This window comes from Puma concolor, chromosome B3, assembly GCF_028749965.1.
Source record: "Puma concolor isolate L17-30 chromosome B3, mPumCon1.1.hap2, whole genome shotgun sequence".
Classification (NCBI taxonomy): Eukaryota; Metazoa; Chordata; class Mammalia; order Carnivora; family Felidae; genus Puma; species Puma concolor.
This window is the reverse complement of record NC_141672.1, coordinates 103,089,551-103,110,476: the sequence shown is the minus strand read 5'-3', so window position 1 is coordinate 103,110,476 and position 20,926 is coordinate 103,089,551. Positions and strand designations below refer to the sequence as shown.

Genomic DNA, 20,926 nt, shown 5'->3' with positions numbered 1-20,926 from the left:
CTACTTCTGAAATTATTACTGTTCATTCTTCCACCTGACTGTGTCGTATTTGTATAATTTGTTTGAAAATAGTTTTTAAAGTGTATATACATGCTTTTACATAAATTGTAGCAAGAATGCTTTTTATATATAAAGTTGGGAAAGTGGTTTAGAAGCCAGAGAGTTTAGTTGGGAGTCAGGTACATAAACAGAGAAGTCTTTTGTGTTCTATCACCATGTTTAATTTCCTCCTAGAATTTAGTAAATCTTTTTTTTTTTATTTTTTTTTTTTAATTTATTTTTGAGAGAGACAGAGCATGAGTTAGGGAGGGGCAGAGAGAGAGGGAAACACAGAATTCGAAACAGGCTCCAGGCTCTGAGCTGTCAGCACAGAGCCCGACGTGGGGCTCGAACCCATGACTGGTGAGATCATGACCTGAGCTAAAGTTGGACGTTTAACCAGCGGAGCCACCCAGATGACCCTAGAATTTAGCAAATCTCAATGTATCTTATTTATGTTTGCATTACTTCCTCTCATCCCTCCTCCTCTAGAATAAATCTTTGTAAATTTATATGGACCTTTTCTATTTGTTCACCATTAGATTCCTAGCATCTAAAACAGTTCCAGTGTATAGAAAGTGGTCAACAGAACTTAGAGAATGTGTACTAGTGCAGCAATAGAAAGACTAAAGTCAGAGAATGACTGAGTGTCCTGATTATTATCAGGGAAGTTCTTACAGAAGATATTCAAACTAAGCCTGAAGGATAAATAAAGATACTGTAGGCATAAGAAAATAGCATGTGAAAAGGCATGGAGGTCTGACATTGCAGGGTTGATTGAGGGAACAAAGTTTTATATGATTCAAGCAAGAGTGCATGTTTGTTTTTGGCTGGGGACGAGTCTGGAAAAGGCACAGAATCTCCCCTCTCAGCCCTAGTTGACTAATCTTATTTCATCTTTTCATCCAGTATATGATGTAGACATTTTAAAATTTGAGTGTGGTCGAACATGAATAATTCTTGATTTGGGAGATGGAAATTCACAGTCTTTTTTCACATTTTAATACTGCCTCTAAAATATTGTTCTTTTTTTAAATCTATAGATATCCAGTCATGTTAAAGCAATTGATACAATTTACCAGACCACAGACTTCTCTGGAATCCGCAACATCAGTTTCATGGTGAAACGAATAAGAGTAAGGAATTCCTTTATTTTTTTATTTTTTTCAATGTTTGTTTATTTTTGAGAGAGAGAGAGAGAGAGCACGTGCGTGCACAAGTAGGGGAGGGGCAGAGAGAGAGAGAGAGAGAGAGGGAGACACAGAATCTGAAGCAGGCTCAAGGCTCTAAGCTGTCAGCACAGAGCCCGATGCAGGCCTCGAACCCACGGACTGTGAGATCATGACCTGAGCTGCAGATGCTCAACTGACTGAGCCATCCAGACAGCCCAAGAGTAAGGAATTTCAGTAGTTCAGAACATTAAGAAAGACCATAAGGACCATGTTTACAAAAAGAAAAATACTTGGTTTTTACTTCATCTTTATGTAGTAATAGTTTATTTTATATTACTGATCCTACTATCTTTACTCTTGGCTTTTACACACACACACACACACACACACACACACACACACACTGGGTTTATGATTTAGAACGAAATCTGTAGGGCTGTAATCTGTACTGCAAAAGAGGTAACAGTCATACTATGTTCTGTCTGATTAATATAACATTTAGAAAGCCATAACTTATCAATAACTACAGGTATAGTACTTGACCTTTTATCCCCCTGATGTCATTTTCCAGCTTCTTAAGATTTGCTTTGTGTGGTATTTTTCTGAGTGTGTCTCATTTGTTGTTCCAGGGAAGGAAAAGATAGATGGAATGGTTAAATAAAATTGGAAGTCGGAAAAACAGTACTGTACCCTCGTCTTGTAAATTCACAGTGAACGCTAACTTATCTCAGATTTTGAGAATTCCTTCATGAGAGAAACTCATAATTTTTTCTTAAAATGTTTACTTTGAGAGAGAGAAAGAGAGAGAGCAAGGGAGGGGCAGAGAGCAAGGGAGAGAGAGAATCCCAAGCACGCTCTCTGCTGTTAGTGTGGAGCTTGATGTGGGGCTTGATGCCATGAACTGTGAGATCATGACCTGAGCTGAAATCAGGAGTTGGACGCTTAACTGACTGAGCCACCCAGCTGCTCTGAAACTCATAATTTTCAGAAATAATTTGACCATGGAACCTTTTCTGTATTAATGTCAACTGAGAGTCCAAATAAATGTAGAACATATTTTGAGAAATGCTCACCCAGAGCCACAGGGTCACTGATGATTAGTTTTAATGTTATAAATTTAAATAAGTAGATTTTAAATTACTAACAAAATTGGGTTGGTTGTTTCAGAAGTTTTCCAAATATGAATCTTTCCATGTGTATAGCTTTTAAGAATATGAATTCATAAACTAGATAAGAACCTGAATTAAAAAAATTATTTTATGAAAGTATTTGCCACAGGGTTTCTTTATTTTTGTGCTTCTTTCTTCAAATACGGTTGACTAAATTATAATTTGTGTTTATGGATGTAATATATTTAATAGCATAGGCAAAATTGATCCTTAGTAGTATGATTAAATGTTAAATTGGAATTTAAGGTGAAATGTGGTTTGTAGATAAATAATGTAAGAATTGTTCATAATCAATTGCTTTCATGTATATTGAGAGCAATTTAAACCCTTAAATGACCAAGAAAAATATTGTTTAGTAGGCAAAGCAATAAAATGCAAAGTAGTGAATCGCTTCTTGGCCTTTTGGCTAAGATCAAGTGTAGTCTCTGTTCTTATCAATTTAAAATGCAAAGTAGTGAAAAGTAAAGAATACCAGAACAAATTTAGTGAAGCACTTTGTTTTGAGTAAAATGCTTTGCATTATGAAGAAATGCATGTGTATGAATGGATAGTGTGGCAGTTAGTTGTTTTCAGGTTTTTAGCTGAGATTGAAATTTTAGTTCAGATCTCATCTGCTGAAGATTCCTTGTGACCCATTAATTAATTTGAAGTTTGTATCAATATTTAAATAAGAATTATCTCATTTCTGATATAGGTAGCTAAAATTTAGATGCAGTTTTTATTTGTAGCCAATATTACAGAAATATCAAGGAATTTCATTTGACTGGGAAAAAAAGCCATTTATAGCATGTCTCTCAGATGTGTTATTTACAATGTAGTGTGATAGCTTTTGGAATTATTTATGTTAGATGACCATTACTGATTGTTTTTAGTTAATTGTTAGTAGATAAATCAGATGTTCTGAAATCTGTCCTTAGGCAGTTGCCCTGAGTAGTGTTTTTGCAATCCTGCTTCTAAGCCTCTTGGTTTTACTGAAGGGTGTGGATCCTAAAAAGACCTAACATTCTCATTTTATCAACTGTTACATCCTCCCTTTACTACCAACATTTTCAATAGGATGAAGTTTGCCTTCTAAAAAATGTTTACTTTCATGGATACCCCTTTTTATTCTGTATCAACAGTTCTGTCTGTAATGCTCTCACTTACTTGAGGAAAGCCACATTGTTCTAGGACTTCAAAGGTTAGGCAGGGGTCTCTGAAAGGAGGCAGGGGCTAATAAATGAAAGCTTTTGTTTGTAGAAGTTTGGTATGAGAACTGATTATTCTTCAGATTGTGAAGGAGGAACCTGCACTAGGAGTATAGTAGCTAAGCATCTTAAGAAATATTCTGGAGGAACTCAGCTTGATACAGTAAGAGAAGAGAATTGTCAGTAAAAAAAAATCTTGCCCACAGTCAGGGAAAAACAATTGAACTTGCAGTTTATTGGGCTCGACTCCTGTGATTTTAGGCAAGGAGAACCAAGAAAACGATTTGTCTGTTGAATTGACAGTCTTGGGTTTGATATCTATGTTATGTTCTAGTAATTAGCTAAAGTTTAAGGTTTTTATATCCTTATATTTTCCACCATGTGCAGGAGATTAGCACTAAAAGAGACTTACTCAGATGATTAAATTTGAGAAGCTGTACTTTTATTAGAATTTTTTTTCAAGAAGAACTTGTTTTTCCATCCCAAAGAGAATGCTCAGTGTTCAGGAACCTGGTCAAACCTTGCCCAGAAATTTAACTTGCTCAATTTTAATTCTCCTACTCTGTTTCTTGCCCCACTCCCCCAGCTCCCTTCCTTCTTTTCAGCTTCTGTAATCAGCTCAGGGATGGGGGCATTGGGGGATGAGTTGTAGAAGCCTTAATTCAGGCCTGATTTCCCTTGGGTCCCAAGCATATTGTGCAGGCAAATGCAGAAGAAGGGGAACAAAGACTTTACACAAAGGCTCTGCTAACTTTAATTGCTTATTTAAATAATTGTTTTGAATTTTAGATCAACACAACTGCTGATGAGAAGGACCCTACAAATCCGTTTCGATTCCCAAATATTGGCGTGGAGAAGTTTCTGGAATTGAATTCTGAGCAGAATCATGATGACTACTGTTTGGCCTATGTCTTCACAGACCGAGATTTTGATGATGGTGTTCTTGGTCTGGCTTGGGTTGGAGCACCTTCAGGTAGTTTATTTAACTGTTTCTTGCCTTAATGCTTGAAACAAAAAGCAGTTTTCAGGGCAACTTGAATTTTACAAAAGTATAGGAGAACCTGATGCCTGTACATTATCTTAATTTATTCAACTTGAGTTAGGCAAGCATGATGTAAGTAGAAAAATAGATGAAACAACTTTTTATTTTGTCATGAGTACTAACAAGGGGGTATCCTGACATTTGGTACATTCAGTGGCTGAAATAAATAATTTTATGAGAAAAAGAAGTACTCATTTCTGAAAACAAAAATGAAATATTAATTTTTTCATAGAAGTTAATATTATTAATTAAAGATTTTTATTTTTCTTGGAAAGAGGGCCTTAGAATTACAAGGGGAAAACTATGTTCTTGCTTCTGTTCTGGAATGAGATAGAGAGTGGAGAAACCCTGGTCAGGAGCACTAGGTAAAAAGAAAAGAAAGACTGCTCTTATTATTATTTTATTTATAGCCTTTATTTTAACAAAAGTAAAGTGTTCCCTGAAAAGAGATGTAAGCAGCAGGTGTCAGTACCCACAGCTCCACTGACCTCGGCACCTGGGCCCATGTTCTACTGGGGTCTCTGCCTTAGCCATGAACACTGCTGTTGCTAAGAAATCTGGGATAGGATCCTCTACCCATTGCAATGGAGGTGGAACAGTCTGTGATTTACATTATCATTAAGTTCAGAAGCCTCGTTTAGAGAAATACAGATTTATTAATTGAAAGGTTGAGTAGAAACAATCACATACTCTTTGAATATAGATTTGGTCATATAGAGTTTGATCAATAGTCTGTCAGCTTTTGAGCTGTATACAGTAATGTCTCTTTCTTCTGATGTATCGTTTCTATCTTTTTATAAGAATCACCTTCTGCTTTATGTAGGATAAGGCCAGCTTTTCTATTCCTAGTTTATTTTGTATACCTATTAGTTTATTGTTTGATTTGTAATGCGTATTTTAAATCTTAAGTGGTACTATATTTTAGCTTTTATACTTTCTGCTCTTTTTTTTAAGCCAGCAATGAATATTCTTTTTACAATTTTCAAAACTTCTTTTGTTTTTCTTCCACATTTTCATAATGTCCTTAAGGTGCAAGTTTATGTCATGGATTGTATATATCATAGTACAGTATTTTTGGAGATTTATATTTGTCTCTTATGTTGATCTGTCCTGCTTTTGTGTTACTTGCATTGTCAGCAGATTTTACAAACTCATTCTTTTCTTTGATAATTTCACATGTTTTATAAGTTTCATATTTTGAAATTTCTTTTCCCCTCCTTTAATAAGTTGGATGATTTTATCACAAAGTTTACAATTTCTTCTACTTGTTCATTAGTAAGTACTGTTAAAATTCAAGGATGCTTTTGATTTTTTGTTGTAAATTACCATTAATATAGTGATTCTCAAAGTCTGTTCCTTGGACTAGCAGCATCAGCATCACCTGGGAACTTGTTAGAAATGTAAATTCATAGGTCCCACCTAGGTCTACTGATTCCACTAGATGTGGAGTCCAACAATCTTTGTTTGAACAAGCCTTCCAGGTGATTCTGATGCACTCAGAACTACCATATTCATATTTTTGTCTCTAAAAAAACTTGTTTACAGAATGGCTCCTGGGAAAATGATTGGATGATTACAAACCAGAAACTTGCTGTCATTTTACATTTTCACCTCCAGACTTGTGCTCTTTAAGAATGTAATGCTCCTGAAGGAGCTTGGTCATTTTTTTTTTTTTTTAATCTTTAGATAGCTTCATGTCTATAAATGCAAAAATAAGCTATATTTTTAGGACAGTTTAAGATTCACAGAAAAATTGAGCAAATGGCATAGAGAGTTCCTGTACACCCTCTTTCCCTCATATTATTAACAGCTTACATTAGTATGGTGTATTTGTTATAGTTAACAAATATATTGCTTCATTATTGTTAACTGAAGTCCATAGTTGATTCACATTTTTTTAGTTTTTACCTAAGATCTCTTTTTTGTTCCAGGATCTCATCCAAGATACCACATTACATTTAGTTGTTATGTCTCTTTAGTCTTTTCTTGGCTGTTTTAGTTTCTTGGACTTTTTTTGTTTTTGATGGCCTTATCAATTTTGAGGAGTACTGGTCAGGTAGGTATCTTGTAGGATGCCCCTCTCTTCCAGTCTCTTTGATGTTTTTCTCATGATTAAACTGGGGTGATGGATTTGGGGGACAGTTAATTTTTATATCTAGTTATTTTTTTTATTTGGACCACCAAGTATCATGCCACTCATTTTACTGAAGTGGCAGTGGGTAGAGTTCTGGATTTTAAATGGTGGGACACATAACTTACTTTTTGTCATAGGTTCTACATCTGCTGCCTTTATTCTGTGTTAAATTCCCAACTCCAGTTCTTAGAAGCCTTATTCTAAGAGCTGTTGGGAAGGGGCTAGACAGGGACAGAATGGAGGCCAGAATGGGCAAGAGAAGGGATCTTTGTTCCCTTGATCCAACTTTTTCTAGTATAGGGTACCTGCCCTATACTAGACATTGACAGGTTTTTTCTTCACTTCCCTTTGCCCTTTGACTATCTGAACTGAGTCTTACATTTGACTTACATTGTATTTTTTATAAGGAAAAATATATTTGTCCTTTATTGATTATTCAAGTACCCTTCTGAGGTATAGGTGTTATTGCCTCCATTCTGCAGATGAGAAAAGGATTCAGAGACTTTGTGACCAACCCAGTATCACACAGAGCCTAGAAACTGGACCTTTTGTTTCCAGGTTCAGTGCATTTAGTAGTTAGTGTGCTAAGTATTATATACTTTAATATCTTAGCTTTCTGTAAGACACTTCTGATAAGAAGTTGAAATGTTTTCCTGCATTTTAATGGAGGTTTTGTATTGTTGGAATCCATTTTTTTAAGAAAAAGGAGTTATAAAAGAGTACTACTCTGTAATATTTAGATATCACTTTGGGTAATTGTCATGGCATAATAGGAAGAGCACTGGTTTGGGAGCCAGGAGACTGGGTTCTTGTCTGTTCTCTGTAAATTCAGGTAAATCATTTTGCTTCAACATGTTTATTTTTCATTGTAATTTCTTCTCTCATGTTCATGCCCTTTGGGACTTTATGTTTCTGCCTGTAGATCTTAGTAATGCTTCCTGTTACCTGTCTGTTTTCTTTTTTTTTTTTTTTTTACGTTTATGTATTTTGAGACAGAGAAATCGTGCATGTGGGAGGGACAGAGAGATTGGGAGAGAGAGAATCCCAAGCAGGCTCAGCATTGTCTGAGCAGAGTCCAACGTGGGGCTTGATCTCACCAATCATGAGATCACGACCTGAGCCGAAATCAAGAGTCGGATGCCTAACTGACTGAGCCACCCAGCCCCCCCCCTCCGTTATCTGATATTTAAAAAATACCATTTCATAGCTGTTCTGTTCAGCTTATGATCAGTTACTATTTCTTAATCTTTTCATTTTTATTTGGCCTAATTTTGATTTTGTTGTATTATTTAGCTTTTATTTAACTATGCAGATATTTTACTACTTAAATGGTGGTGGGAAAGATTTTGTTGTGATATTAATTTTCACGGAATATTACTTTAATTATTAGCTGTAGTCTCTGCTGACTTTGTTAAACTGGGGAAAAATGAAGGCTGAAACATTTGAATAGTAGGTTTCTTTAAGTCTTCTTATACTACTTTTTATTCTTATTTAATATCACACTGTAGTTGGGTACTGCCTTGGGTTTCTTTAATGAGGAAAACAGCACCTCCTGTCCAACTCCATAGTAAGTGGAAACAACTAGTGAACTGGGCTGGCTTGGAGGCTCCCATTTAAAATTATATACAGGTTAGGGGCGCCTGTGGGTGGCTCAGTCGGTTAAGCATCCGACTTTGCCTCAGTTCATGATTTCATGGTTCGTGAGATAATAAAAATTTATACACAGATTAGAAGAGAGCCAAAAAAGGGAGTCTGGTCTTCCAGACAAAGTCAGTCTTAGATATGAATCTAGAAAGATTTCTTTAAACTTTTCTTTGTATGAGCACTCGTCTGTGTTAAGCAGGTTGCCTCTTATTTAATTTCGAGACTGAAACATTGATTCCTTGACTGAGTAAATGACTATATTAGATGAAATTTTTGTTTTATTTCATTTGTGGCACCCTTCCAACATGGCTTTTGATAGGGACTTTTTTTTTTTAATTTATTAAGGTATATTTTGTTCATATATTGTCCTTCTTAATGTTATCCTAATGAACATAGTCTCACTTTGGGCAGGACACCGAATAAGGCAAGCTCTGGAATTCGTCTCCATAATTAATCCTGAACCATTTAGTATTCCTCTAACTCATTTGTGAAAAACATTTTATGAGACATTTCATTTGGTAGCAATGGTCTCTTCTGTTTTTCTTAGTTAAGCAATTTTAGTTTGATTTTACATATTAGGATTTAAGGGCATACAAAGCTCAAAATGGTGTTCACAAGATAACCCACAAACTGTCAAATTCTTAACATGTTGTTTAAAAGTCTAATTATAGGGCTAGGAGAATTGCATCATTAGAATATTAACAGGACACTAAATATATTGGCATTTTGTGCAGGTCTGGATTGTTCCGTGCAGGATGTTTAACATCTGGGGTCCCTACCTATTATGTGTGAGTACTGCTCCCCAGACATGAAAGGTGAAGAAATGTCCCAGGACATTTCCTGATAACCTTTCTGGGAGTAGTACTACTGTCTGGTTCAAAATTACTGCTCAGATTGATACTGCATGGTCAGCATGCTGCTATTAAGTTTTAGGTGTTTAGGCCTGTTCACATCAAAACTGTGTTTGTGGACTCTGTCAGGGTATTATATTACCCTTGTGGTTTTTCTAATTTGGAGGGGGGGGGAGGTCTGTTTTAATAGCTTTTAACTCAAATTTAAAAAATCTTACCCTTCTCATTACTATTTACAATTTGTGTTTTGCAGTGATGACTACATGTAGTAAAATTTTAAATGTATGATATCAAGCAGTTACTGAACTAGAGCTATATAGTTTCACTGTAGATATGTATGATATCACTAATTGAGTTTCTGGCACATCAGAACTAGTTGCAGTATTTTTTACAAAATTAAACCATAACTGAGCACTGGGTGTTACATGGAATTGTTAAATCAACACCTAAACTAATATAACACTGTATGTTAACTGTATTGGAATTAAAATTTAAAAAAAGTCAGTGCACTATTGCCAAAAAAAATTAAACCATAGCCTATAAAATTAAATTTAATGTTTTATTTTTTTCTGTTATTTGAGTTAACATGTTAATAGTTTGTAACAAATACCAAACTTTTCTGTAAGTGATAGTTATTAAAACTGAAAGTAGTTGTTAAGATGTTAAACAAGGTGTGAATTACTGTATTTCAGAAAAGTACATTTGAATTTATGTATGATCATCCCTTAAATGAGATAGACCTTAAACATATAGAAAAATATATTATCAGAGTTTTTAATACTTGCTATTTATTTCTTCTTTTTTTAACTGATAAAGATTTACAGTGTGAAGTCTTCTATGCTTAATTCAAGTTTGACAATACTGCATTGGACCAATTTCCATATGACAAATCTTCACTAAGGCAGGATTTTAATTTACTATTTGTTTAAAACTATAATATGTAGATGATAATTACTACATACAGAGTGCTATTCATATCTTTTCTAGTCTGGAAATAGTGATACAGTCCTTAGGACTCATCTCAAAAGTAGAAGTAGCATAAGAAAATATATTACATATTGTTAAATTATTTGCTGATTTCTTTCTGTTAAGATTTCTTTGTAGAAGAGGTAGTAAGTTTTGAATATTATACAGGTTCTCTAATTTTTGGTGGTTAAAATCTGCATAGGCCCAGTCTTTCAGTTTACATTTCTGTGAAGCATGTTACTTCCTAACTTCTTCCTAACTCCTATCATAACAGTAGTTCAGATTTATATTTTGTTGCCATATATTTTCTAATGTTAAAAGGAACAGGGCAGCAATTGTAGTGTCATGACATTCTTGCAAATCTATTTTGAATTGCCATCTATTATATGCTTTATTAAGGATTATAAATATTAGATTTTTTAATGGTTTATTAACTTGGTTGTAACTTTGTGTATAGAAAGCTAATTTGAAATAATTTGATCACTTATCAGAATATCCTAACATTTGATTGTATTTAAATAAAAAACAAAGAGAGAAACCTTTTACATGTGAATTCTCACTAAAAGTCTTTAACAGAATTTTAAAAAGAACTATGTTCTTCTCAGTATAATATACATAAAGATGGGTTGGTCAGCCAGTTTCTGATTTTCCTGTTGTTGTTTTTCTAATTTCTTATGTTAACTGCTTTTAGATGTGCAAGTACTTTCATTTAGATATTAAGCTTTAAAGTTCCTATTATTGCAGAGGTGAACTACAAAATGATTTAATATGTATAATAAAGTAGCAATATGGCTTCACTTTTTTTCTTTTTATTTTTTTAAGTTTATTGATTTATTTTGATAGAGAGCGCTCATGCATGTGTATACACCCAAGCAGGGGAGGGGAGGGGCAGACAGAGAGGGAGAGAGAGAGAGAAAGAAAATCCCAAGCAGGCTGTATTAGTGCAGAGCCTGACTCAGGGCTCGAACTCACAAACCGTCAAGATCATGACCTGAGCCGAAGTCAGACACTCAACAGACTGAGCCATCCAGGTGCCCCAGTGATACGGCTTTTCTTTTAAAATTTTAAAGTATTCTTGAGACACATTGGAAAATGATAATTCAATTTTTTTAACTTATTTTGAAGAAAATTTCAAACCTGCTAAAAAGTTGCAGGAATAGTACAGTGAACTCCTGATATATTAGTCAGGTTTTTTCCACATTTGCTTTATTCCCCTTCCATCCCACCCTCTATCCATCCATTCCTCCTTCCTTCCTTCCTTCCTTCCCACCCACCCACCCCCTTTTTTTATTACCTACTGGACATAATTCTTTTCTTTTTTCCTCTGCTTTATTGAGGTGTAATTGACAAATAAAATAGTAAGATATTTGAAGTGTACAATATGATGATTTGATATTCATATACATTGTGAGAGGATTTCCTCCCCTTGAGTAACACATCCATCACCTCACATATTTATTTGTTTATTTTCATTGAGAATATTTAAGTTCTACGCTGTTTGCAAATTTCATTTGTACAATATAGTGTTATCAACTATACACATCATGTTATATATACATTAGCTACTTAGACCTTATTCCTTCTATTTTTTTATTTTTAATTTTTTTAAAAAGTTTATTTATTTTGAGAAAGAGAGTGTGTGCAAGCTGGGGAGGGGCAGAGAGAGAGGGAGAGTAGACTCCATGCTATCAGCACAGAGCCCTATGTGGGGCTTGATTTCACAAATCGTGAGATCATGACCTGAGCCGAAACCAAGAGTCAGATGCCTAACCAACTGAGCCACCCAGGTGCTCTGACCTTACTCATTCTATAACTGGAAATTTGTACCCTTTTACAAATCTCTCCCCGTCCTTCTCTTCACTTGCCCACCAGCCCCTGGCAACCACTAATTGTTTTCTCTTTTAAAAAATATATTGTGTATTGCCTCTCAGGATAGTGAATTACATACTCCTATGCATCACTGCTATTATTTGTAGAAGTGACTTTCTCAGAATCTACTTGAGCATATTTTGTTCAACTTTCATTTAAATTAAATGTAATTTTTTAACATGAAAAGGTATATAGGCTTTGACAGCATAAATACAGATATATTCAGATTTAACAGAAACTTAAATACTTGTTTTGCTAAATTGATGGGAGCAAAAATTGGGGAATACTTCGATTATGAAGAACATTTTATTAAGGGCCTTGTTCCACATCCTGGCACTTTCTTTATGTGTACCACTAAAACTTACTTGAAATGACTTCCTAATCTTGGACTAAAAAAGCTTCTGAGTACTTGATACAAGTGGGATATATAAAATGTTTTAATTTAATATAGCATATATTAGAAAGTTATTTTGAGGGGTAAATAGATGCTAATTTAGCCATCTTCTGTTCTGAATTAGGAAGCTCTGGAGGAATATGTGAAAAAAGTAAGCTGTATTCAGATGGTAAGAAGAAGTCCTTAAACACTGGAATTATTACTGTTCAGAACTATGGGTCTCATGTACCCCCCAAAGTCTCTCACATTACTTTTGCTCATGAAGTTGGACATAACTTTGGATCTCCAGTAAGTATTGTCTAATTATTTGATTTTCAGAAAGTTATTAACCTAGCTTTTATGTTGAATGATTTGTTTGTTTGCATTGAAAACAAGTACATGTGAATGTTTAGGGATTTTTTTAGTTGAAGTATAGTTGACTGATGTTAGTTTTTATATATTGGAACACACAGTTTTGTCCTTGACAATACGGAAAGGGAGGAAGGTAGAATATTTGTGAGTCAAATGAGAAGAGTAAGCATAACAATGCAGGATTCTATGAAGGCAAGGAATTTTGTCTGTTTCATTCACTTCTCTGTCTGCTGATCCTAGAACAGTGCCTGGTATGTGATTCATTCAAATATCTGCTCAGTGAGGATCACTTTTCATTGTTAAAAGTACATTTTGAATGTTGCAAACTTGGAGTGTTTTTTGTTTTTTTTTTTTTAATTTTTTTGCTTGGTTTCTGTTAAAACGTTACTGTGGTTTAGTAGATTTATCTTGAGTGTGGAGTGGAATGCGGTATTTAAAAATTTTTCAGTATGAAAAATTGTAACATACAGAAAAGTAGAGAAAGATGGTACAATAAATTCTTACATGCCCATTGTCCAGAGCAGGCATCAGCACTTCTTCTGTAAAGAGACTGCTAGTAAACATTCTAGGTTTTGGAGGCAATACATGTTTTTCTGTTGTTTTTACAATTCTTGAAACATGGGAAACCATTCTTAGCTTACGCCATATAGAAATGGGCTATGGGCTGCCAGTCTCTGATTCAGATGCAACAGGTATCAAGATTTTGCCACATGTCCTTTCTGTATTTCTTTTCTTTTTGTAAGGTATTAGAAGCAAATTTATTCATCCTTACATATTTCAGTATACATTTCTAAAGAAATAAACATTTTCTTACATAACCATGCTGTGGTTATGATACCTGACAGAATTAACAATTCTTTGGTATCATTTAGTCCTCAGTTAATTATATTGATTTTCAGGGGACCTATAGCTTAATGCACACACAAATACAAAATACTGAAAGATAATCTCTTTGTGATTTTGATAGGCTTATTAAATAACCAATTTGAGAAAATTTCATTTGACAGCTATACATGAATTCATTTTACTTGCACCATATCACTTAAAAAAATGTAAGTTTTCATGAGTTTAGAAAAACAGTAAATACTTGGAGCTTCACATCCTCAAATGCACTTCTCTAATTTTCTCCCAGTTTGTAAACTGGAAGTCCCATCTCATTAAGTTGCAAGCCTTTATTCTTCTAAGTCTCTATTAGAAATTGGTAGATTAGGGGCGCCTGGGTGGCGCAGTCGGTTGGGCGTCCGACTTCAGCCAGGTCACGATCTCGCGGTCCGTGAGTTCGAGCCCCGCGTCAGGCTCTGGGCTGATGGCTCAGAGCCTGGAGCCTGTTTCCGATTCTGTGTCTCCCTCTCTCTCTGCCCCTCCCCCGTTCATGCTCTGTCTCTCTCTGTCCCAAAAATAAATAAACGTTGAAAAAAAAAAATTAAAAAAAAAAAAAAAGAAATTGGTAGATTATTATCAATGCTCTTGGATAAACTGTTTAAAATGTGTTCAATCTCTCTACTTCTTGACTGCTTCTTTGATCTGTTCTTTTGTTTGTTCTGTTCTTGAGTTCGATATATATTTTTTTCAATATATATTGAAAGCGTTATAGAGGTTCAAAACCCAATGTGGTTTCTCTTTATGTAATCGGACTATTGTTTATGGTTAGTTTGCTTTTTCAAGGGCAAGTAAATATTCTCTTTTCTCTCCCAGTCCCTTTGATTCCAGCCCTTACTAGGGGAGTTGTGGTATCCTTTAGCTACTCCTCTGCCCTTTAGTCTAGGGCCTCCCAATTTTTAATGTGCATACAAATTACCAGGGATCTTAAAATACAGATTCCATTTCCATTGGGGGAGGCAAGTTTCTGAATTTTTAAGACACTCCCAGGTGATGCTGTAGCTGCCCCTGGTCTGCAGACCACATGTGGAGTAGGGAATCTATAATCTGTTCTCTTCATTTCCTGTGTAATCTGTTCTCTACCCAGCTGCCAGAGATTTTCTTTTTTTAGTATATTAATTTCATATTACTTAATGCTTTTTGTTTAATGGATAAATTGGTTCGCATTCTTTGCATAGTCTGCTATCTTTTCCTCATAAATGACTCTACCATGCTCAATCACACCCCATTCCTATGTGGGGTAAATATTTATAAGTACTTTAATAGAACAGCCAGAACCATAAATTCCTGAGCCGATCCCCTTTGACATCTCTATCTGAAATCTGTCTTTATCTCTCCTGTTGTACATCTGTACTTTGTCAGTGCTACTTTCTCTCTGAGTGGTTCACACTGTCTCTTTTATTTATTTATCTTATCCCAAATCTTTACTGCACACCTGTTGTTAACCATTAAAACTTTGGGAAGTTATAATCATAATGACACTAGTTTCTGTCTCTCAGTATGCAAGTTATGTGTTTACTCTTACCAAAGTAATCTTTGTCTAGGTTATAGTTCTGATTGTTTTGATCATGTCACTTGTGTTTACAACCTTATGTCCTGTACCTGCTAATATTGCTGATACAGTTTCCTAATCTTAGCATTTAGGGCTTTCCATCATTTGGGTTTAAGTATATTTCCAGTGTTAACTGCCTTCTCGTGTCAAAATAAGTAATTTATAGTCCTTGAAAATTTTCCTTCTGTCAGAAATCCAGTTCCTTCCCATCTCTGCCTCCTGAAATCTTGATCCATGTTATTATGTAATATAAATTGATATAGCCCCTTTTTCAGTTACTTGTCAGTAGATATCAAGACCCTTAAAATGTTTGATCAGAAACTACCACTGGGAATCCAACTAAAAGAAAAATGCAGAATCTGTCAAAGATTTATGTACATTAAAAAATAAAAAGTACCCACTGCAGTTTCATTTTTAGTAGCAAAAAATTTTAAGCAGCCTAAATGACCCCACAATAGGAAAGTATCCTGAAATGCTCTGCAATCATTTAAAAATCAGTGCTTGCCTTATACTGTTAAGCTGAAAGAAACCATGTATGTAACTGTGCAAATGGTATAGTTCAAATTTTGCATTAAAATATGGTATGACTAGGTACAAGTCAGGTCAGAAATACTGTGGACCGAACTGTTAATAGTAGTTATTATGGTTGGTTGATTATGATTGAAAATTTTAATCTATATTTTCTAAATTTTCTAAAAGAGTGTGTATTGTTTTTACAGTCAGAGAAAAGTTTTTCGTTTTCTTGTCAAACTAAGATTAGAGTTTCTTTGTAAAACTGTTTGAACTCTCAGCACTTTTTGGGGTACGGTCAAGATAGCCTGTATATTCTGTTGTATGTTTTGATTATTGGTGTGTTTGTTTGTCCCCTGTTGTGAGGATGACAAATACAAATAGCTGGTAGTCTCGTTTATAACCTGTTACTCTTTCCATTGCCATTAAGAATGATCGATTACAATGTCCTTTGGGCTAGTTAAGTAATAATTGATTAGTGATACCTGTTTGTTTGTATGTATGTATATAAGCAAGTAAATAAGCAAGCAAGCTCTGTGCCCAATGTGGGGCTTGAATTCACGACCCCAAGATTAAGAATCACACACTCTAGGGGTGCCTGGGTGGCTCAGTTGGTTAAGCGTCCGACTTCGGCTCAGGTCATGATCTCGTGGTTTGTGAGTTCCAGCCCCGCATCGGGCTCTGTGCTGACTGTTCACAGCCTGGAGCCTGCTTCGGATTCTGTGTCTCCCCGTCTCTCGGCCCCTCCCCTGCTCATGCTTTGTCTGTCTCTGTCTCTCAATAATAAATAAATAATAATAAAAAATAAATAAAAAATAAAAAGTCACACCCTCTACCAACTGAGCCAGCCAGGTACTCTTCATTAACCTGTAATGGATTTATGGGACAAAGAGACTAGGCAGGGATATCAAAATATGCTATCTCTTTAAAGTAGATTGTAAGGCCTTCAAGGGCTAGGGATAGTGCTTAACTCATCCTTGTATTTTTATATTCTGTTTTAGTTCCTCCTAGAATACTGGACACATGCTAATATTTATTGAATTGAAATGTATAAAATATTTTGTGATAATATCAAGAGTTATACAGTATTGGGATTTATTTTCTTTTTCTAAAATTCTAATGCTGAGAATAATTTCAGTGTCCTATATTATCATAAACCAAATTGAATTCTATAGAATGAAAATATAAAGCAAGCTAATATTGGAGAACAGTAAAGAATTGTTAAATGCTGAATGTATTTTCAAGAGAACAGCAGGAGGTATCATAAAGAATAAATGTGATAGTAGAGGTCTTATTTTTAAGTTGCTTTTTAAGTTGCTTCAAGGGTTGCCTGGCTGGCTCAGTTGGAAGAGCATGTAACACGATCTTGGGATCGTAAGTTCAAGTCCCATCCTGGGTGTAGAGATGACTTACATAAAATAATAATAATAATAATAATAATAATAATAATAATAATAATAGTAAATCTTAAAAAAAATAGTTGCTTCAGATTAGGGAGTAGAAAATGAAAGTAACTTAGATGGGCTCCAAGAAGAAACAGAATGCCCTTGGGCATTCTTTCTTTCTGGAGGGTAGAATTGTATTCAAATGACAATTTAATTTAATAGAAGAACTTTACTCTAGGACCCAAATATGTTCACCCTTTCTGACAAGTTCTGCATTGTTGTTTGAGGAGCATTGTGAGGTTTGTTTGTTTGTTTTTTAATGTTTGTTTAGTTTTGAGACAGACAGACTGACAGAACAGGAGTAGGGGAGGGGGAGAGAGAGAGGGAGACACAGAATCCAAAGCAGGCTCCAGGCTCTGAGCGGTCAGCACAGAGCCCTAATGCGGGGCTCGAACTCATGAACTGTGAGATCATGCCCTGAGCTGAAGTCCGATGCTTAACCAACTGAGCCCCCCAGGTGCCCTGGTTTGTTTGTTTGTTTGTTTTTTTAATGTATACCTCCTGGGGGAGGAAGGAAGGAGGGGGAAGCTTCTGTGATCTGGTAGTATTCTGTTAGTTAATCTCAGCACTGGTCACGTAAGAATATTTACTTTGAGAAAACTCATGGAGCTATAGTTGGTACTTTGCACTTTTCTGTATGTATCTGATACTTCAGTAATATTTGCCAACACCATAAATATTTTGTGTACATATACATGTATGTCTCCTGTTTTATTCTGAAAACAGTGTTTTAGTTTTATTTCTTAGCTTTTCTTAATTTTCATTTAAAAATAGCATTTACTGGGGCGCCTGGGTGGCGCAGTCGGTTGAGCGTCCGACTTCAGCCAGGTCACGATCTCGCGGTCCGTGAGTTCGAGCCCCGCGTCGGGCTCTGGGCTGATGGCTCAGAGCCTGGAGCCTGTTTCCGATTCTGTGTCTCCCTCTCTCTCTGCCCCTCCCCCGTTCATGCTCTGTCTCTCTCTGTCCCAAAAATAAATAAACATTGAAAAAAAATAAAAAAAAAATAACATTTACTTATCTTTTTTATGTACTTAGTTAATAAGTCAACTCTCTTAGATGTCTATCTTGTATGTACTTAGCCTCATGCCATTCTCTTTTGTTTCCTGTTTTTCCCCATCTCTGTCTTCTCTGAACTAGTCATAGTGAAGAATGTCATATATGTTAAAGAATGTCATATATGTTAAAGAATAGTCATTTTAAGTTTATATTCCTGTTACTAGTTTTGAAAGTAGGCAAGCTTATTTGTTTTTCATTTTTATTGTTTTTAATTTTAATTCCAGTGGAGTTAACATACACTGTTATATTAGTTTCAGGTGGACAATACAGTGATTCAGCAATTCCATACACTACTCAGTGTTCATTGTGATAAGTGTACTCTTAATCCCCTTCACCTATTCCATCCACACCCCCGTGCCCACCTCCCCTCTGGTAACTATCAGTTTGTTCTCTGAAGTTAAGAGTCTGTTTCTTGGTTTGTCTCTCACTTTCTCTCTCTTTCCCTCCTCTCTTTGTTCATTTCTTTTGTTTCTTAAATTCCACATGAGTGAATTCATATGGTATTTGTCTTTCTCTGACTGACTTATTTCGCTTAGCATTATACTCTCCAGCTTCATCCATGTTGTTGCAAATGGCAAGATTTCATTTTTTATTGCTAAATAATATTCCGTTGTATATATGTACAACATCTTTATCCATTCATCTGTCAGTGGACATTTGGGTTGCTTCCATAATTTGGCTATTGTAAATAATGCTGCGATAAACATAGTGGTGCATGGTGAGCTTATTTTTGATAGACTTTATCATGGTTTGTCCTCCATTCTACTCCCTATTTACAGAGCTATAAATTGTTGTGGCTAGACCTGCACTCATTTTTCCTTCCCTTCTAAGACAGGACCCCTAAAAGAGCAAATTGTTTTCCTTCTCACAGTCTAAAACAATTGTAGGATCTTTTTTTACAGGAGAGTCCACAAGCTTCCATTGTTCTTCTGGTGAGAAAATTACATTCAGTCAGATGACCCGAAAACCTTATTTTACTTCCTGTTTATGTAACTCTATATTCTGTTTGGCAGCATGATTCTGGAACAGAGTGCACTCCAGGAGAATCTAAGAATTTAGGACAAAAAGAAAATGGCAATTACATCATGTATGCAAGAGCAACATCCGGGGACAAACTTAACAACAATAAATTCTCACTCTGTAGTATTAGAAATATAAGCCAAGTTCTTGAGAAGAAGAGAAACAACTGTTTTGTTGGTATGTATATTTTCCCAACATATATTTTCAAACATTCAGAAAATTTGAAACACCCATGCACCTACCATCTGCATTTAATAACTATTACAACCCTCCATCCATGTTTTTTGTTGTAAAGTGGATTGTAGACATAAGTGTACTTCACTCCCAAATACTTCAGCCTGTATAATTGACTAAAGTTCAGTATTCTTTGTGGTTCTTCTTTTTTTTTTTTTTTTAATTAACATAAGGGAAATGTTGTACCATAAGTCCACCATTTAATGAGCTTTGACAAATGTATTTACCTGTGTAACCTAAGCACCTATCAAAATAGAGAATATTTCTGTCACTCCGGAAAGTTCTTTCATTTCCCTTCCTGGTCATTTTCTTCCCCCCAGGACACTCTCATAGGCAACCATTATTCTGATTTATTTAACTATAGAGAAATTTTGCTTGTTTTACTTCATATAAGTGGAATCATATGGTTTTTATTCTTTTGTGGGAAGAAAAACCTTATGCTGCTTTCATTCAGCATATTTTGAGATTCATCATTAGTGTTTTGTTCTATTTTATTGCTTAGTATTGCATTGTATGAATATATCACACTTCACTCATCCACTCTTCTGTTGATGAACACCTGGACTCTTCAGGTTTGGACAATATGAATAAAGCTGCCATGAAATTCTTGTTTTCTAATGGTAAAGAAAAAAAGGTATAAAACATGTATGATATAAATAAAATAAATAGAAATAAAAAATACACAAAATGTGTATCTAAACTAATTTTAAGTTATAATTCAGTGGCATTAAGTACATTCACAGTGATGTGCTACCATCATCACTATTCATTTCCAAACTTTTTCATCCCTCCAAATAGAAATTGTGCATTCACTAAGCAGTAATTCCTGCTTCCCTCTCTCCCTAGCTCTTGGTAACTTCTAATCTGTTTTCTGTCTCTGAATTTGCCATTTCTAGGTACCTCATATAGGTGGGATCAGACAATATTTGACCTTCCATATCTGGCTTATGTCACTTAGCATTCATTCAAGTTGTAGCATGTATCAGAATGCCATTCTTTTTATGGCTGAATAATATTCCGTTATGTGGATATACCACATTTTGTGTGTCCATTCACCTGCTATGCTTCTCTTGTGGCATTTAATGTGTTCTAAATATTCTACCTTGGGGGCGCCTGGGTGGCGCAGTCGGTTGAGCGTCCGACTTCAGCCAGGTCACGATCTCGCGGTCCGTGGGTTCGAGCCCCGCGTCGGGCTCTGGGCTGATGGCTCAGAGCCTGGAGCCTGTTTCCGATTCTGTGTCTCCCTCTCTCTCTCTGCCCCTCCCCTGTTCACACTGTCTCTCTCTGTCCCAAAAATAAATAAACGTTGAAAAAAAAATAAAAAAAAAAAATAATAAATAAATATTCTACCTTGTATTACGTGTGTTTGGGTTCCTGTCCTGTTTGACAAGATGTAAGTTACCTGAGGGCAA

At 35.3% G+C, this 20,926-nt stretch overlaps 1 protein-coding gene and 1 pseudogene across 3 annotated transcripts in view; both read left to right on the top strand.

Annotated features, from left to right (window-relative positions):
• The window catches only part of ADAM10 (ADAM metallopeptidase domain 10), a 133,011-nt gene that overhangs the window by 90,204 nt on the left and 21,881 nt on the right, over positions 1 to 20,926 (top strand). For all 3 annotated transcript variants that reach the window (XM_086710795.1, XM_086710796.1, XM_025918758.2), the window contains exons 7-10: positions 1,083 to 1,175; positions 4,357 to 4,540; positions 12,592 to 12,755; positions 19,274 to 19,457. In XM_086710795.1, the coding sequence (XP_086566921.1) occupies positions 1,083 to 1,175; positions 4,357 to 4,540; positions 12,592 to 12,755; positions 19,274 to 19,457 (625 nt within the window). The remainder of the gene's footprint in view (positions 1 to 1,082; positions 1,176 to 4,356; positions 4,541 to 12,591; positions 12,756 to 19,273; positions 19,458 to 20,926) is intronic.
• On the top strand, positions 2,767 to 2,929 carry LOC112856748 (U2 spliceosomal RNA; annotated as a pseudogene).